General features: G+C 42.7%; 1 protein-coding gene across 1 annotated transcript in view; it reads right to left on the reverse strand.

Annotated features, from left to right (window-relative positions):
• Positions 1 to 4,907: 4,907 nt before the first annotated feature.
• The window catches only part of LOC122628604 (mucin-5AC-like), a 22,871-nt gene continuing 8,707 nt past the window's right edge, over positions 4,908 to 19,071 (reverse strand). The window contains exon 3 of the mRNA XM_043811043.1: positions 4,908 to 7,758. Coding sequence (XP_043666978.1) covers positions 5,720 to 7,758 — 2,039 coding nt within the window. The 3' untranslated portion in view covers positions 4,908 to 5,719. The remainder of the gene's footprint in view (positions 7,759 to 19,071) is intronic.

Genomic DNA, 19,071 nt, shown 5'->3' on the forward strand with positions numbered 1-19,071 from the left:
CGTTAAGTCGCGCACCAGCCAAGGCGTAAGCCAATTTTCAGTTCCTAAACTAAAGCAAGTCCTCCTCCTGGTCGTTCTTCCCCGGCGATATCTGACCTTGGAAAGGTCACGTCTCTTTCACGCACACCTCGCCGCATTCCACGGGAGTACCTCGGTCGTTCTTAGCGAATGCAATTGTATGCTTATCGCTAAGAGATTCGTACGAGGCACGAGTTCAGAGAGTTGGATTTGGATAAATAGATAAGGACGAAGTAGATGTAGCAAGGTCACGTCTGGAAACTATCCAAAGGTACCTACATAATCTATGCGTGCGGGGATGTATATATATATATATATATATATATATATATATATATATATATTAATTGTTGTAAAACAAAAAAAAAAAGATAAAACATACGAAACAAGAAAGGAAGAAAGGAAGGAAATATCACTTGCAAAATCTTTGGAAAAATTTCGATCGAATGCTGGATCGATTCGATAAGAGATCGACGTGTCGTCGTCAATCGAGTGATCCTGGAGTAAACTCGTTACGGCCATGCTCGGAGAGCAAGGAGTGCGTGTAAAAACTTGGGTGAACTCCAGCGCGAAAAGGGAAGAAAAAGAAAGGGGAGAGAGAGAGAGAGAAAGATAGATAGATAGAGAGAGAGAGAGAGAGAGAGAGAGAGAGAGTGAGAGAGAGAGAAATGAAGAGGAGTGGAGAGAAGGTTGGAGTAGGCGCTCGTTCCTGGGTGAAGCTCGAAGGGTACCCCTCGCTCTCCTCGCCATCCTCGGCAGCACGATCGCCATCATCAGCGTCACTAGAAGCAACAGCAGCAACAGCAGCAGCAGCAGCAGAAGTAGCAGGAGTCGCCCTTCAATGTGCCAGTGTGCGTAGGTGTTTCCGGTCTGGCCGCCATCGGCGTCGTCGTCGTCGACGACGACGACGACGACGACGACGACGACGGAGACGACGTGCAACGGAATGGTCTGCCGCGTCGTGTGTAAAAGAGAAGCATACAGAGAAAGAGAGAGAGAGAGAGGAAGAAGAAGGTATGCGAGCCACGAATGCTTCTCTGTCTTTGTATATACGTACATATATACGTATGTATATGTGTGTATACGTGCACTCTTTCTCTCTCTCTCTCTCTCTCTCTCTCTCTCTCTCTCTCTCTCTCTCTCTCACTCCCTCTTCCGAAAGAGAGAGGAGCAGCCTCGGCCGGAAGCAGTTACTCGTACGATGCAACGAAAATATCAGGCGTCCGTTTCGCAATCAGCCGACCCGCGTTCGTCGAGTTTAATATAGAACACTGGTGGTGGTACGCCCAGTCGCAAAAACACACCACGCACGTTGCCTTCGCTCGTGTAAACTGGCTACTATGTCTCTTTCTATCTCTATCTCTTTTTCTCTCCCTCCCTCTCTCTCTCTCTCTCTCTCTCTACCCCTCTTTCGTACTCTCTGTGTACACGCGAAAGCTCCGAGATCCAACCTTTTAATGGACGACTCCCAATGGACACCACCACCACCACCACCACCACCTTCTTCTTCGTGGTATCCTTCTTTTTTTTTTCATCGTGACCTTGACTCTTCGGATGGCATTTTTGTATGGTAGAGACTCTAACACATCCGTTGGATCTGTCTCTTGAGGAGAAAAAGAAGGAAAAGGAAGAAGAAGAAGAGGAGGTGGAGGTGGAGGAGATGCAGAAGGAGAAGAAGTAAAAGAAGGAGGAAGAAGAGCAGGGGAAGGAGAAGAAGAAGGAGACACCGAGGAGCAGCGAACTCTGACATCTTGGCGACGATCGTCTTCCGTTGCTCCCTCGTGCATTCGTTCGAGTGTAGAGAGGAAAGGATAAATAAGCGTGAGGGAGGAGAAGCGTGAAGGGCGTTGTTGTACGACTATCTCTCTCTCTTTCTCTCTCTATTCTCTCTTCTCTCTCTCTCTCTCTCTCTCTCTCTCTTTTCCTCGAGGCTACGCACGCCAAGTAGGAGAAGGAGGACGATGATGACGAGAAAGAGAGAGAAAGAGAGAGATTGAGAGGGAGGAAGGGGTACTTCCGGTCACGTGAATCACTGCACCGACCAGCCACTTTGCTCTCTTCTTATTTTCGGCTCATCTCGCCGCTCTCTTGAGCCCTTCTTCTTCTTCTTCTTCTTCTTCTTCATCGTCGTCGTCGTCGTCATCCTCCTCCTCCTCCTCCTCCTCCTCCTTCTTCTATCCTTCTCTCTCTCTCTCTCTCTCTCTCTCTCTCTCTGTCTCTGTCTCTTTCCTCCCTCTCTTCACCCCTAGGCTTCCCCTGCTCGTTTCTCGATTAATGTACCGCGTCACAAATCGGTCACGAACGGACGAAGCAAACACAGTGGGACGACGTGTTCCCTCTCTCCGAGAGAGAAACAGAGAGAGAGAGAGAGAGAATGATGCGTGGGGTTCTGTAATTTACAACGGATGCGGTGCATCCAATGCAACATTCTACGGGGCACACGAGGATGCCCTGAATACTTTCTCACTCTCGCCGAATATTTTCGTTCGGCAACCTTCCGGATGTTAGTCGAGTTTTGCCGAGGGAGGATGTGATATCCCTCTTTCGAATCCTCCTCCTCTTCCTTCTCTTCATCCTCATCATCATCATCATCATCATCATCATCATCGTCGTCATCATCGTCATCGTCGTCGTCATCTTTCTTCTCTTCCTGCCCCCACTCCACAACTCACCTCCCCTCTATTAAAAAGAAAAAAAAAAAACTCGCTCGTTGCTTAGTCTCTATCATTTACACGTAACGTTCTACTTTTATCTACTACTACGAGAGTGTAATAGATTGTTAGATAAAGTTACACCTAATGGTAAACGCACGTAAGTAGATAGATAGATAGATAGATAGATAGATAGATACAGATATAGATATAGATATATATATATATGTATATATTTACAAGACATATACAGAGTGTATAGGCTTAACATTAATAAAAACTTGATTTCTTTCGATTGGCGAGACACACGCACTCACGTATTACACGCATACATACACAGCAGACGCTACCGAGGCATTCAAAATTTTTTCTATCCTCTTTTTCTCTCTCATTCTTGTCATTATCTTAACAGACGACATACTCTTTCTCTCTCTCTCTCTCTCTCTCTTTAGAATTTTTACAAGGGATGCTTTTTACACCAATGAATTCGATCGACGTAGAAAAATTGAAAAAAAATAATTATATATATAATTATATATATATATATATACATATACATACATATACATACATACATATATATGTGTATATATATAATTTAAAAAAAAGGAAGAACATGGAAAGAGAAGTAGAAGTCGATAGAACGGAAAGAGACAGAACATTACTTTTTTTTTTTCTTATTCACATCGTATCGATATAATCCTTTCTCTCTTTCTCTCCCTCTCTCTTTCTTTCTATTCTTTATTTCCAACTCCCTCTTTCCAAGTTCACTCCTCGTTTTACGTCCCTCCCCATATAATCTTTCTCTCGTCACATTCCGCGCAAACATCGAAGCGAACATTTGCTCGCACATACGATCGCCATTTTTCTCTCTCTCTCTTTCTCTCTTTCTCTTTTTCTATCTCCTCCTCTTTCTCTGTCTCTTTTGCCGCCTCGGTGTCTCTCCTTCGCGAGAAGGCGAGCGAACGGCAAAATTATATGTTACAGCTCTTGTCGTGTCTTTTTAATACAAGAAAAAATGAAAAACAGAAAAAAAAAGGAACAAAAATAATAATAGTAATATTATAATTTCGATCTCGACAAAGATATAGCACGTTTTTGTCGTTGTTTTTATCGATGTTCTTTCTTTTCTTTTCTATTTTGTTTCTCCTTTACTCTTCTTCTTATTTATGTTCTTTTATACAATTTTTCTCTGCAATTTTAAGGGCGGATATACATGTCGTTTAGCTCGATGTTTTCTTCGAAAAGAAACGAAAAAGATATACACACACACACACATAAATGTGATCTCATTAACGAGACACTCGCGCAAGACTAGATAATACTGGAAGAGGAATTAAGAAGAACAGAATAAAATAAAATAAAATAAAATAAAATAATAATATTAATAATAATAATAATATTAATAATAATAATATAATAATAATAATAAAAATAATAATAATAATAGAGGGAAGAGACTATCTAAAAAAAAAAAAAAATAGAAATAAAAAAAATTAGAATAAAAGAAAAAAAAAGATGAAAACGCTCCAAGATATCTCGAACCAAACGTATGCACATCCGCTGTTTCTCCCTCTCCTTCACCCTCACTCTCTCTCTCTCTCTCTCTGTCTCTCTGTCTCTCTCTCTCTCTTTCGCACATTCTACATCGACGTTCCATTCACACACCCACGCACACATACGCACCCGGTCTCCTCTCTTCTCTCAATAGAGAGAAAGATAGAAAGAGAGATAGAAAGAGAGAGACACGCTTCTTTCGCGATCCAAGACGCGTGCACTTGTCTCGATCTCGTCCTAGGTACATATATATATATATATATGTATGTATGTATTTCTGTATGTATGTATATACGTCCTATATACTAAGCTCTCTGGCTGGGTTGCTTCTTCGATGCTCTTTTGCTGATGGGGGCAAACTCTATAGAAACCGAGACACGAGTTGCCCGTATATTCAACGTAACTATAATACCAAGAAGATGACGAAGGAAAAAAAAGAAAGAAAGAAAGAAAAAAAAAAAGAAAAGAAAAATTGCGATCATCCCTTAACGTCTTTCATCATTTTTTTTCTATTTTTTTCTTTCGATATTTTTTTTATCGATATGATGAACAAAAAGTGGGAAAAAGACGTTTTAAAGGACTTTCATATTTGTCTAAAGAAATAGAAAGAGAGAGAAAGGGAGGGAGAGACAGAGAGAGAGAGAGAGAAAGAGAGAGAGAGAGAGAGAGAGAGAGAGACCTCGACACTTCCACCATATATATATATATCATATATATATATATATATATATATTTACGTGCTACGCGTTCGACTATATATATTTGGCAATATATCCGCGAATAAATTAATCGTAGAAAAGATGATCCTTTATACAAACATAATATACAATATACATATATTTAATATATGAAAATTTTTTCGAGCCGATACGCACACATCTATGCGCAAGAGTTCGTCCCCTAAACGTTTTACATTTTCGTAGTGTACACAAGTTAGCTCTCTCCCTAAGTCGTAAGTGGTATGTCGCTCGTATTCTAATCCCTCTCGCCTATCTCTCTCTCTCTCTCTCTTTCTCTCTCTCCTTCTTTTTCTCTCTTTCTCTTTCTCTCCCACGCAGGCATACTCACACATACGTAAATGTCAAGACACGCATGCACACAGATACGCGCATATAAGCAAACACGTCCCTCTCATCGTACACCGTTTCTATGTATGTATGTATACGTTCTCGCACGTGAAAGAATAATAAATAAAACACTCGCGGCGTGATCAGACGTTACGATAATAGTTGTAATAATAATTAATAATTAATAATAATAATAATAATAATAATATAATAATAATAATAATAATAATAATAATAATAATAATAGTAATAGTAATAGTAATAGTAATTTAGTTCGTCGGTGTAAAAACGTTCGAATTCCGGACTTAAATGCAACTCTTGTACTTAATGCAATGCGCATATATCGCACCACCCTCCTCACCACCCCGAAGGTGTGAGTCCAGTATAGATTTACAGGATTAAAAAATCGGAGGGCGATCGGTCGGTTCAGAGTTCCGGGGTTACTGGATCGAGTAGCCTTTTCTCCGGATCCCTGGAATAGCCGATGTCGTTGGCTATCGCATGATGCCTGCTCGAGGTGTTGCTCCCTGTTAATACACCGGGCTCACATCGGCAGCCTTGCGAGGCGTGCCGCGCGTAACACGTCTCGCAAACGGCTACGCAACCCTTAAGTGGCCAATAGCAAAGTAAACAAGGCATCGCTAGGGTCAAAGCACTGAGACAGGCCCATCTCGATAGGGTCCTGTTGCCGCTGCAAGAACATGGCTGATCGGCACAACTCTCGCCATTGTCGACGTCCATCGAGGATGGCCCGTTGGCACCGCTACCGGGTCCACCACCTCCGCCATTGCCATCGACGCAATGATAAAACAGTCCTTTCACGCAGCACAGGCATGAGGCATAATCGAGGACAGTCTCGGCCGAGCAAAAGCAGGAATCGTTACAGAGCCATCTGCTAGGTAACGGGGGTGGTTCCCGACAAGACTCGCAACGACACCTCCCGCAATATTCGCAGATGATCGAGAGACCGGGTTCGTAGGTCCTCGAGCCGAGGGCGTTCGCTGGTTCCTTAGTGAAGGAGACCGGTTGCTTCGTTACGGCCCTCCTGTCGCCTCCTTCCCTCAATATCCTAACCGTAGCAGGAGCCGTGTTAATCGTCGAAGCCGTACCCGACAGGATAATACCCGATGAATGATTATTGCTCGCGTCTACCAAACCCCGACGCCTAGAGCCGCTGGTATTGTTGACGACGGCTCGATGAAGGCTCGGTATGCCACTGTCCGTGGCATGCTTACCTCGCGACCTTGCCCTCTCTTTTTTCGGACAATCGTTGCCCGAACGTTTGCCGTCGATGGTGTCGACTAGGACGATACCGTCGAGACGACGTTCAACGACATTGGATTGTTGCTTGAACGGTGTCTCAACGTATTCGTTGATGATCCTCTCACCATCCGGCCTCGGTGTAGCCAAGCTAACTTCGCCGAGCGGACTCCTTGGTGGAGTGGGGACGTCCATCGAGGTAGGCGTTAGGAGATTCCTCGGGGAAACAGCAGTTTGCAAGGTGGCCGGAGACGGTGACGATTCGAAGCTCTGAGCTGGCGGAGTCCGCACGTTGCTCGTCGGTCTACTCCTGAAGGAGGAACTCAAAGAGGAAAGGGGTGCCAACGGTGCCGTCATTGGTATCCTCAGGGCCGTCGTCGTCGTCGACGTCGGAGACGCCGTCGTCGTCGTCGTCGTCGTTGCTGCTGCTGCTGCTGCTGTCGTTGTTGCTGTTGTTGTCGTTCCTGTATTCGTCGTCCCTGTATTTGACGGGGACGTTCTTGGAGGTGGGAACGGTCGATTGTGGTCGTGGACGCGTACATGCTCGCCGTCGACGACGCCATTGACGACGGCAGCCCGCGAGAGCCCCGGTATCGCATTCTTCTGCGACATCTGCCGACCTCTCAGTTCAAAACAGTCCCCTTGCTGATGTCTCTGATGACGAGGACGGCACTCCTCCTTCTTCGTCGCCTCCAACTCCTCCTCGTTCTCCCTACGATCCTCCAGCTGGTGCTGGTAGTTTTGTCGTTGCTGCTGCTGCTGCTGTTGTTGTAATTGTAACTGTAACTGAAACTGTTGATGTTGCTGACGAACTCCGTTTCCTCCTCGGAGTACACTCGGTAGGACTGATTCTTCTCCTCCCCCGCTCGCCAGTGATGCACTCGACGAAGACAACGTCGCCTGCCCGCTAGCCCATCGTTGAACACCGTTCGTCGGTGTTGCTGTCCTTCTACTACCTGGAAGAATCGGCGTAGTACACTGCTGCTGCTGCTGCTGCTGCTGCTGCTGCTGCTGCTGTTGCTGTTGCTGTTGCTGCTGATGCTGTTGCTGTTGCTGCTGTTGGAGTGTTGTTGTCGTGATACGCACAGCCCAGCCCGCGCGAGGTGGTGGCACTCTCGACGGGGGCGTTCCATTAGCAAGGATGGTACTCGGTAATACTCCGCGTCCGCTTCCCCTCGCCCTCGCGACACGCGCTTCATCCCCACCTAAAATCAAATAAGCAAACATACTACATCAGTATCATCCTTCGACGATCAAAACCTTATTTCGAAGGGGTTGCTGCGAGGAGAGAGACTTTGGAGACTTTAACGCGCCGACAAGCGAGATGCCATTTTACTAGGGTAAAAGAGAGATTCGCCACGGTGTGCACCGATCTACCTACGTTATGAGAACGAGAAAGAGAAAGAGAGAGGAAGAGAAAGAAAAAGGAGAGAGAGAGAGAGAGAGAGAGAGAAAGAGATGGAGAGACTCAAGTGGGCGTAGTAGTGGTACGAGTGGGTGCTCGTAGTTCGCGCGATGCGACCGTTGATTCAGTGATCTTCGGCCCACTCGGTTGCGCCCACAACCCACAGAAAGAATCGACCGTTTTCTTTCGACCAAAACGATCCACGTACGGGTCCACGCATTCGTTCGATCGAAGCCACCTTCGTGTTCCAAGTTTCACGATTTCTCTCTCCCTCCCTCCCTCTCTCTCTCTCTATCTATCTACCGATAATTTTCACGCGTGTGCGTATACACGCGTGTGTACGTGTACGTGTGTGTAAAGTTTGTGTACAGATTAATGATTATCTTTCTTAAACTGGCCACGATTTTCCATCTTCGTTTATTCACAAAATTCGTGCCACGAGAGTCGTACGTTCGATAAAAATTCTCAAAGGATTTGAGTAGGTACGAACGGTGATATATACAGCGAAATTCTTACGGAGAAACCGCGAAGAACGTCCCTATTAAATTTCTTTTATAATCGACCCGACGTTCCACGGCCCACTCGAGGCGCCCACAGATTTCTAAGAAACGTTTCAACGTTTCATATGTAATATACTCTCGCGACGCTTCTCAACGGGAAGAGAGACAAAAAGAGAAAGACGGACGGACAGAGAGAAAGAGAGAGAGAAATATATATATATATATATATATATATATATATATATATATATATAAAGAGCGAATATGGTGTATGTCTCCTCGGTTAATCCATCAGGATCGTATCACCTCGTATAACCACACGCACACACAAGCACACACTAAGCAATCTCTTATAAATCACAATTTACGGAATCGTCCGAAGAGACACGATCAATCCTCCTACGTACATAAACTTCCGCTTTACCCCCATTTACAAATTTCAACGTAATATATCCTAATCTAAAAAATAATTGTATGTTTGCACGAAGAGGAAAGAAGAAACAGAGAGAAAGAGAAAGAGAAAGAGAAAGAGAAAGAGAAAGAGAGAGGATTGATCTCGAACGTTTTCTCTCTCGCTTTAGAGAGAAACAGAAAAATAAAGGAAGAGAGAGAGAGAGAGAATGAGAGAAGCACACACGTACACAGAAAGATACACGCGAACGCACACACGTGCCACATATTGCTGCCACGTACAAACGCGCACACATTCTCGAGTAAACAGGCAGTCCATTGAAGAGGGTGCCCTGTCTCATCCTCTTACACTTAGGGTAGAATACGCGAGCTATCGTCGACGGACTGCCATAGGTCAGTCAAAAGTCCTATAGTCGTCCGTAAAGTTGAGATAACGTCGACGATTTCCGGCTTACATTCTGCTCTCTATCATCACTGTACTTTCTCTCTCTCTCTCTCTCTCTCTCTCTCTCTCTCTCTCTCTCTCTCTCTCTGTCTTTCTCAAGCACACACACTCTCTTTCTCTCTGTCTTTCTCAAGCACACACATACACTCTTTCTGTCTCTCTCTTTCTGTTGCTTTACATTAAACACGATAGAACGTAGAATAAAAACGGAAAGGAGTAAATGAAAGGGTACAGTAGAGAGAGAGAGAGAGAGAGAGAGAGAGAGAGAGAGAGAGAGAGAGAGAGAGAGAGAGAGAGAGAGAGAGAGAGAGAGAGAGAGAGAGAGAGAGAGAGTAAAAAGATGATGAGGAGGGAAAATAGAAGACAACTTTCCAGGTACGAATGAGATAAGCTACGGATTCTAGTGATGAATCGATCGTGAATCATTTAAAATGAAAATTAACAGAAGAAACAAACACCGACGAGAAGGTCTTGTCTTCTTCGTCATTATCGTCGTCTTCGTCGTCACATCATTGTTCGGTAAAAGTGCCGATTCGCGAGCTACGTACGTTCTGTCGCTTGCTTAATATCCGCATTGCGATCGACGATATCTTGGACGGTATTCTTACGTGATCCGGATGCTACGCGGACGCACGACTGATTGCGGCATCGGAAGCACGTTTCTTCGTATTTCGAATTCCACGCCTACGTTTGTCTCTAATGAACAATCACGTACATCATGTATGTATATGAACAAATTTGCAAATTAATGGAGACATGGTATACTCTAACTAAGTCGTTATAAAATTGCCTGTACTATGGATCATAATGATTTATTGATATATATATATATATATATATATATATATATATATATATATGTATATCATTCATAACAATTATATACAGACACTAATATTATTTCGATAGAATGTATATATATGTATATATATATATGAGCGTTTATACGATTATGAAATCGACGCGATTTAGATATGTGATGTTTTATTTAGAGATAATTAGAGAACAACATATAAATGTTAGATAAATATTGTATAAAACTTTTTCGTACTTATCAATTTATACGACACTTTCATAATCATCGCAATATATAGATATATACACATAGACACACGCACACATACGCACACACGTATGTATCTATGTACAGTAAAATGCATATATATATATATATATTTTTTTTTCTATTGAAAAACGAGAGAATAATATACGAGCGCCCAGAAGCATTTCCGGTATGCGACGGAAAGAGACAATAAAAACTAGTGGACGTATAACGGAGAAAGAAAGAAAGGAAGAAGGAAAGAAAAAAAGATAGATAGATATATGGATAGATAGACAGATAGATAGATAAATGAACGGACGGACGAATAGATAGATAAATACATACAGATGGAAGGACATGGAGAAGTTAATTGGAACGAAAGAAAAATAATTTCATGTCGCGAAGCAGGAAGCGGAGTACGATAAGACCGGATGTCTCGTCTCGCGATACGCTCTTCCTCGATAGATTCAGTCTCGGATCGCTGATAAAGCCGAAACCGAAAGAGAGACACTATAAGAAAACGAGAAGACAAAACGAAAATGATGATGATGATGATGATGATGATGATGATGATGATGATAATGATCATAATGACGACAACGACGATGACGATGACGATGATTATAATAAAAATTGTTAGTGATTGCTGTAGGAGTATTTAATCGAAATGGCAATCCTTTAAACACGATCAAACTTGATGAACTTAACTGATAGATTTCTGATGATCTAGACTTCTTATACTTGCATGACGATAATCGCGATGACGATGATGAAAAAAGCAAGCACGACAGGAAGTATAACTGGTTAGCCGAGATGGGATCGATATAATCGATACTTTTCTCTCGTGAAAACGTTCATCGAGAGAAGTATGTAAGTACGTAGATCTATGTAAGAACGAACACACACACACGCGTACACATACACACAAATATATATGAACGTAGAAATACAGAGAGGGATCGTTGGACGCGAGAACCTTGAAAATGAAACGTACGTTATACCGGGCGAACCTTTTACTTTCGATACTATCCTACGCGAGCGTAAATGGTACGTCAGAAAGAGAAGGAGATCTGTGTCTCTCTCTCTCTCTCTCTCTTTCTTTCTCTCTGTCTGTGTATGTGTGTATGTGCGTACACACATACACACATATATATATATATACACAACTAGAGATAGATATACGATACAAACGATAAATGACTTTAGTCGCGTTGAGGTAAATACATGATGGACAATGGAATGAAAATATACGATAGCGATAGAAAAATGTTAAATATAAACAGTGTAGTAAGTATATAGATAGATTATTTACAGGATATATAAAGAAAAACATTTTTTCTTTTCCTTTCCCTTTTCTTATTTCGTCGCATAAATTTTTCACAAAGCTCTCCACACATTCACACGCACACGCACACAAAGAAGAGATAATAAGATTTATTATATCTGCAAGAACTATTTGAGAAAGAAAGAAAGAAAGAAAGAAAGAAAGAAAGAAAGAAAGAAAGAAAGGAAAAAAAGAGAGAGAAAGATAAAAAAAAAGAAAAAAAGATACAAAAAAAAAGAAAGAAGAAGAAGAAGAAAAAGATAGAAAGGGAAAAAAAGAAAAACTTACTGAAGATTCATGGGACTAATGGAAAAGCAGAAAAGAGCGTGGAGCTCGGTGTCTCGTCGTAACAGCAGGAGAGCCGGAGCAGGGGCGAGGGGCAGGGTCCGAGCGTGTCGGGGGCGTGTCAGCAGCGGTACAGCACGCACGCGCGCACAGAGATACCAACTTTCGACCGGCGATCGTTCCCGTCTTCGTCTCCGTGTTCGTGTTCGTGTTCGTCGTCGAGTTCTCCGTAGGAAACGAATCTAAAATCGTCATCCAATTCTCTAACTCGATGGCACTCGTCCGAAGGGAGAGAAGAACTTTAAGGAGAGTTGTACGCCTGCCGTTGTCGTTCCCTTTTAACCTTTTTCTTTTCTCCTTCTCGAGCCAAGACCGAACGAACGCGTGAACGCGAATGTGAATGTGAGTAAAAGAGAGAGAGAGAGAGAGAGAGAGAGAGAGAGAGAGAAAGAGAGATAGTAGTTCTCCCGCGTTGTTTACGAGCGAGCCGTCGCTCGGAGCGTATCGACGAGCAGCCACTCTTGTTGCGCTACTGCCTCCGCTCTTACGCCGCTACTACACACGCCACGACGGCTCTACTTCCATAAGGTAACGTCCGACGCTAGAGTAGACCGACTACTACACACTGTTCGAGAGAAGTAGACTTAGCTAGCTAGCTAGCTCGCTAACTTTCTTGCTTCGTTTGTTCGTTTGTTCGTTCGTTCGTTCGTTCGTTCGTTCGTTCGTTCGTTCGTTCGTTCGTTTTCCTTCCTCCTTTTTTCTTCTTCCACCTCTTTTTCTGCTTTCCTCGAAGATCTACTCTGCCCTCTCATCCGCTTATTCTTTTTTCTTCTTTCCTTTTCCTTTATCCTTTCTTTTTGAAGCGAGCAGCATCGAGAAAGGGAGAGATGAGAACGGCAGGAAGAGAAAGAGATAAATAGGAATAACACGAGACTCCAACGATGAGAAGACGACTAAGAAGACGATCAAGACGACGAAGACGGCGGCAGCGGCGACGGCGATGCTTGGCGGCGCGTCTCGAGAACGCGAAAAGCGCGACGGAGAATATAACGAAAGAATTATTCGGAAAGAGAGAAAGAGAAGGAGAAAGAGCGAGAAAGAGATAGAGGTAGAAAGAGATAACGAAGAATAACGAAAACGATGACGTTCACCCTCGAATTATACGTGTGAATATATATATATATATATATATATATATATATATGTACGTATTTTACTACTATGGTAGGACTATGTATATATACGTATATATATACTACTACTACTACTGCTACGATACACGACGCGAGAAAAAGAGAGAGAGACGCGCACGAGCGCTGTGCTGGCGAACGACTGACAATGGACTCCCGGTAAGCGGTTAGAAGCGACGAGAGAAGGGGGCGCGCCGTACGTAGAGTAGGGAGACGGGAGTGCCGATTGGACGGAAGTGCCCGAACGACGGAGACGGAAGAACCGAGCGAGAGAAAGAGACGGAGGAAAGTAGGACGAGGCGGACGAGAGGGAGAGGGGGAAGCAGGAAGAGAAGAAGGTGGGAAGGAAGCCATGAATGGCGACCGACGGACGAGGGGAGAGAGAGGAGCGTAAACGAGCGAGCGCACGAGCGAGTGAGAAAGAGAGAGAGAGAGAGAGAGAGAGAGAGAGAGAGAGAGAGAGAGAGGGAAAAGAGAGTGGGCAGCGGCCCGGTCGTTCGTGACGGTACGACGTTGCCATCTGGCGATATTGTGGCGAACTACCGAAACGCAACACGAAGCTTTTCATGAATGAGCGGAAGCTATCATTGAAGCTTTGCATTGAATGAAAACATTACCTCTCCGCCTGTCGTCCTCCTCGTCGACGAGCGTAACGACGTCGACGGCGACGCGCTTGTTTCTCGACGATCGATTCGATCGCTAAAGAGACAGCAAATATCTATATATATTTTATATATGTATATGTGTATATATAATATGTATATATATATATATATTCACACATATATATATCCACACATATATACATACATATACAAAGTAGAAAAAGAGAGAAATAAATGGAGGGGGAGAGAGAGAGAAAGAGAGAAGAGCTCGAGGCGTTGTCTCGTTCAACGCATAGAGAAGGAGGAATGAGACGAAGCGAGATAGGAACAAACGTATCGTGTTCCATGGCGCATCGATCGAGTCCTTTTGACGTCGTTCATGGCGTTTTACGGTGGGCGCGTTACATCCATCGGCCGGCCGATGGTGTGCCCAACGGCATTCTCTCTCTCTCTCTCTCTCTCTCTCTCTCTCTTCCTTTCTTTCTCTTTCTCTCTTCGAGAGACCGACGTTTTCAGGACCGTGTCACGCGGTAAGGATCCCCTGGAAGGTCGACCAGCCGTCCGCGCGCCGTCCATTCGCGTAACGCGTACGCCGAGTCATCCTACTCGGACTCGCTCCGATCGTAACCTCGAAGAATGGCTTTGACGTCGTATACGTGTTTACTTGTGTGTATACGTGTATGTGCGTGTATTTGTGTGTACGCTGAAAGAGAGAGAAAGAGAGACTCGCGGAGTGGCAGATGTTTCCTGTCATCGACGTCGATCGTCGTCGTCGTCGTCGTCGTCGTCGTCGTCAAGTATCGACTAACGCGATTATATTTTTTCTCTTGGTATATTTATTATCTAGATCCATTCATTCGATGGAATTGAACGACATTTTAAAGATAAGATTTTAGAATGCCAGAGGGACAAAAAGAAAGAGAGAAAAGGGACACGAAGAATCGCGAAGGTTTAGTAGTCGGGTTTTAGTCAAAGCAAGTACATCAAAGTTCGACTCGACTCGTCCGATCCCTCTTGTTCCTTCTCGAGAACAATAATCCTACATTATAGTCCCGTTTCGTCTTCTCTTTTCTATTCGAACGCGACTGTAAGCTAAGCTTCTTCTTCGTGCTGGCATAGACGAATCTAACGAAAGAACGAACGGACGAGTCGAACGAATCAACGAACGAACGAACGAACGAACGAACGAGTCACGAGAGAGGGCGCAGTAGGGGGGAGAGAGAGAGAGAGAGAGAGAGATGGGAGGGGAAAAGAGAAAGAAAGAGAAAATGAGAGACCGTCTTGTTCTGCCGCGCTACTCGATTCTATATTTATCCCTCTCATTAATTCTATCCTCGTCGTGCACCGTTCATTCATTGGTGCGACCGTCTCTTTCTTTACCTTACCCAGCCTTACCACCCGCCGTCTCCCGTCTCTCTTCTGCGTACGCACGTTCATTCATTTCGTCTTTGTCTCACCGCCGTGACTGGATTCGACTCTCTCTCTCTCTCTCTCTCTCTCTCTCTCTCTCTCTCTCTCTCTCTTTCTTTCTTTCTTTCTTTCTCTTTCCTTCTCTATCGCGACTGGCCACGTTAGTCTCTCTGTTTCTCTCTCTCTCTCTCTCTCTCTCTCTCTCTCTCTCTCTCTATTTCTCCTTCCATCTACTACCGTACCCACACTGCAGTCTCGCAGTAACGTAACTAAACAACTCCGGACCCCCATTCTTTTCTTTTATCATACCTCGATGAAATTGTCTTCTTTCGTTGAATTTTTTCCCCCTCCTATTCTTTTCTTTCTTTTTCTTTTAATGTTACTCTTTAAAAAATAGAAAACATCATCCGAGTCAATTAAATTATTTTTTTATCCGAACGATCTCTACGATACCTCTCGAGGAATTATCGATTCTCTCGACTTGGTAAAATTAACGACAACTGAATATAATGACTAAAGGCGGAAAGAAAGATCAGATGAAAATTCGTAAAAAAAAAAAAAAGAAAAAGAAAATAAATGAATAAAAAATATATATATATATATATATGAAACAAAATGAAATAAAAAAGATTGTACGTTGGTTTTATTCGAGAACCATTATCGATTGTTACGTTACTGACAAGAGGAGACGCTAGCGTGTCAAGAGAGAAAAGCGAAGGGGTTGGTTGTTGGAGCGAGCAACGAAGCGAACGTTGACGAAGGTCCGAGAAGAATCTCCTTTATCGAGAAATTATATTAGAAATTCGAACGATTATTATATTATTTCATTAATATATCGAAAGAAGAAATTATCAAGTATATTTTTTTCTCTCTTTTTTTTCTTTTTCTTTTCCTTTCCTTTCCATCGATCATTCTCTCGATTAGATAGAAAATTTTTTTTCTTCGTTTAGCTAACGTTTGCGAATAATATAAACTAGACGACGAACGAACGAACGAACGAACGAACGAACGAACGAACGAACGAACGAACGAACGAACGAACGAACGAACGTAAGTACGATCGATATACATACACGTACGTATATATATACTAAATGTGCAGCGTGCATTCTAATCGGTGACGTTTCCTCTCCGAATATGCAACGACGTATGCATATACATATACAATATATATATGTATATATATATATATTCTTACTTGCACACAGGAAGCTCCGACCAGATTAAATGCGCAGGAAGTATGGAGAGCGCGTATTTAGTAGCGCATAAACGGCTTCATTTTTCGAATTATCGTTACCATGCGCTCTCCTACGAATATAGAAAGCCGCCCATTTCCGACAGTCCCCCTTCTAAACGCGACCAGATCTTTGATTAATTATTTTCCGGAACTCGTTGCAATGTTCTTTCCGTCGGATATGCATATACATACATACATATATATATATGTATGTATGTATATAATAACATAAATACAATATATCTATGCATGATGTATTACGTATACGTGTATATACAATTCCTTCAAAATCAACACGTTGCATATTAACACCATCTGAATACGTAATACGTTTGATTACGTCAACCAATTTCCAATTATTATTCTCACATAATACGTTCCTTTTATCTTTGAATAATCTTTCAAAGTTAGCGATCTTAACATCGATCTTTAATAAACGTATATACGTTCATAGAACGTGTTAGTATGTTTATATATACAAGAAAATATTGTTTTTTGCTCGAAACGAAAGAAAAATGATTGATCTTCGTCAAGGATTCGTTTGTAAGGACCAAGTCGAGATTTTAAATGGATCATAATTTCAAAATTCAAATTTCGCGGTTAGAAAATTCCAAAATGATCGATAGAAAAATGGACGAATCTAGGCGCGTTATTTAAATATGAAGCTAATACGACGGTGACGATGTTGACGATGTTGACGATGTTGACGACGTCGACGACGATGACGACGACGACGACGGTCGTTCCAGGTAATATTCCACTTGCCAAGAACCCCGACGCTCACTCGACGGAGTGCCCTGCGGTGTACGACTCGTCGCGAAAACGTCGTCCCTTCTCTCTTTCACGAGTTTTGAGTGCGAGCCAATCGGCTGACACTGGTTAGAAGAGGAGAAATAAATTATTATATCAGAAAAAGAAACGGGGAGAAAAGGAAGGAAAGAAAAAGAAAAAGAAAAAGAAAAAAGAAGTATGTTCGTGTGTGTGTGTGTGTGTGTGTGTGTGCGAAGACGATCGTAGAAAAAAGTAAAAAATAATATTTTTAGACTATATAGAAAAAAGAAAAAAATCAAAAGAATTTTCTCCCGTTTCTTCTAAAACACGGAAAGACGAAAAGAAGAAAGGAGAAAGGAAAAGAGGAAAAGCAACAGAAAGAAGAAAGAAAAAATATATCAAGATGATCGAACGTGGGAAAGAAAAAATATTACTTTATGATTTTATTTGGAAAAAGACAAGAAAAGAATAGGGAATTACGAAAAGAATTTTCTCCTGTTTTCCTACGCTCGGAAGATCATATATACATATACCACGCGAAAGGACGAAGAAGGAATAAAGAAATAAAAAAAAAGAAAGAACAAAAAAGACGAAATATATAAAGATGATCGTAGGAGAAAAAAAATATTATTTTATTTAGAAAAAAAAAAAAAAAAACAGAAAAAAGAAACGGAAGACGAAAGAAAAAAATTAAAAAAAGAATTTTCTCTCGTTTTCCGGAAGTTCTCAAGACATAATATACAGAAAAGGACGTGGCTGAAGAATCATTTCGACAAGCACGCCATCGTCGTCGTCGTCGTCGTCGTCGTCGTCGTCGTCGTCATCGTCGTCTTGGACGACGACGACGACGTCGCGTTGAAGACGACGCAGTTACGAGAAACGAACTCGCGAACATCTGTCGCGAGAATAACCACGTGGGGTGGGGATTTGCTGTTAGAAAGATGCGAGCAAAAAATGCGAGGCATAGCCTGCGGAACGATCTTCCTCTTGAAAAGAAGAAGAAGAAGAAGAAGAAGAAGAAGAAGAAGAAAATGTAGAGGAAGGAAAAGAAGAAGAAGAAGAAGAAGAAGAGGATGATGATGATTAAGATGAAGATGAACGAGATGACGAAGTCAAAGACGAGAGTATACGAAGAGAGGAGGATGAAGGAAGACGAAGAAAAAATAGAAGAACCAGCGCACTTCGTGCTACGTCGATAAATTGAGCGGAATAAAATTATTATCTCTTACACTTTCTCCATTTTTCTTCTACACGGGTGATATAGAGAAAACGATGAAGAAAATGTTCGTCGTTGTGAAGCCAGCACGTTGCTTTACGTATTACGACGGACACGTCCCTCGTAAACTCGCTTTTCGAAGAACCCTCTTTAACGCGTGTGTGAAATGAGAGGTGAAGAGGGTGCAGAGAGAGAGAGAGAGAGAGAGAGAGAAAGAGGAAGAGAGAGACTCTCGGCGAGAAACAGTAAAGAACAGGTACGAACGAAGGAGACACGAAACACCGGATATCCTCCAGACGACACCCACGCGGTGTGCGTGCGTGATCACGAGAGCATCTCCTCTAATTCTACCCTCGGACCCTCCGGTAAAACGATCGAGAGGCCCCAAAGAGAGAGCGAGAGAGAGAGAGAGAGAGAGAGAGAGAGAGAGAGAGAGATCGACCGAACGAACGAGCGAACGAGCAAACGATAGAGATAGATATAGAGATATAGATATATAGAACAAGGGATCGAACTTTTGCCGGTCTCTCTCTCTCCTCTCCTTTTTTTTTACCTAACTTGAGAAAAATTCGATTTCGTCCTCGCGGAACATGTCGAAAGTTACGATCGTTAAAATGCTTGAGAATTACACATATATATATATATATATATATATATATATATATATATATATATAT

The sequence above is a fragment of the Vespula pensylvanica genome, chromosome 4 (genome assembly GCF_014466175.1).
Source record: "Vespula pensylvanica isolate Volc-1 chromosome 4, ASM1446617v1, whole genome shotgun sequence".
Taxonomy (NCBI): Eukaryota; Metazoa; Arthropoda; class Insecta; order Hymenoptera; family Vespidae; genus Vespula; species Vespula pensylvanica.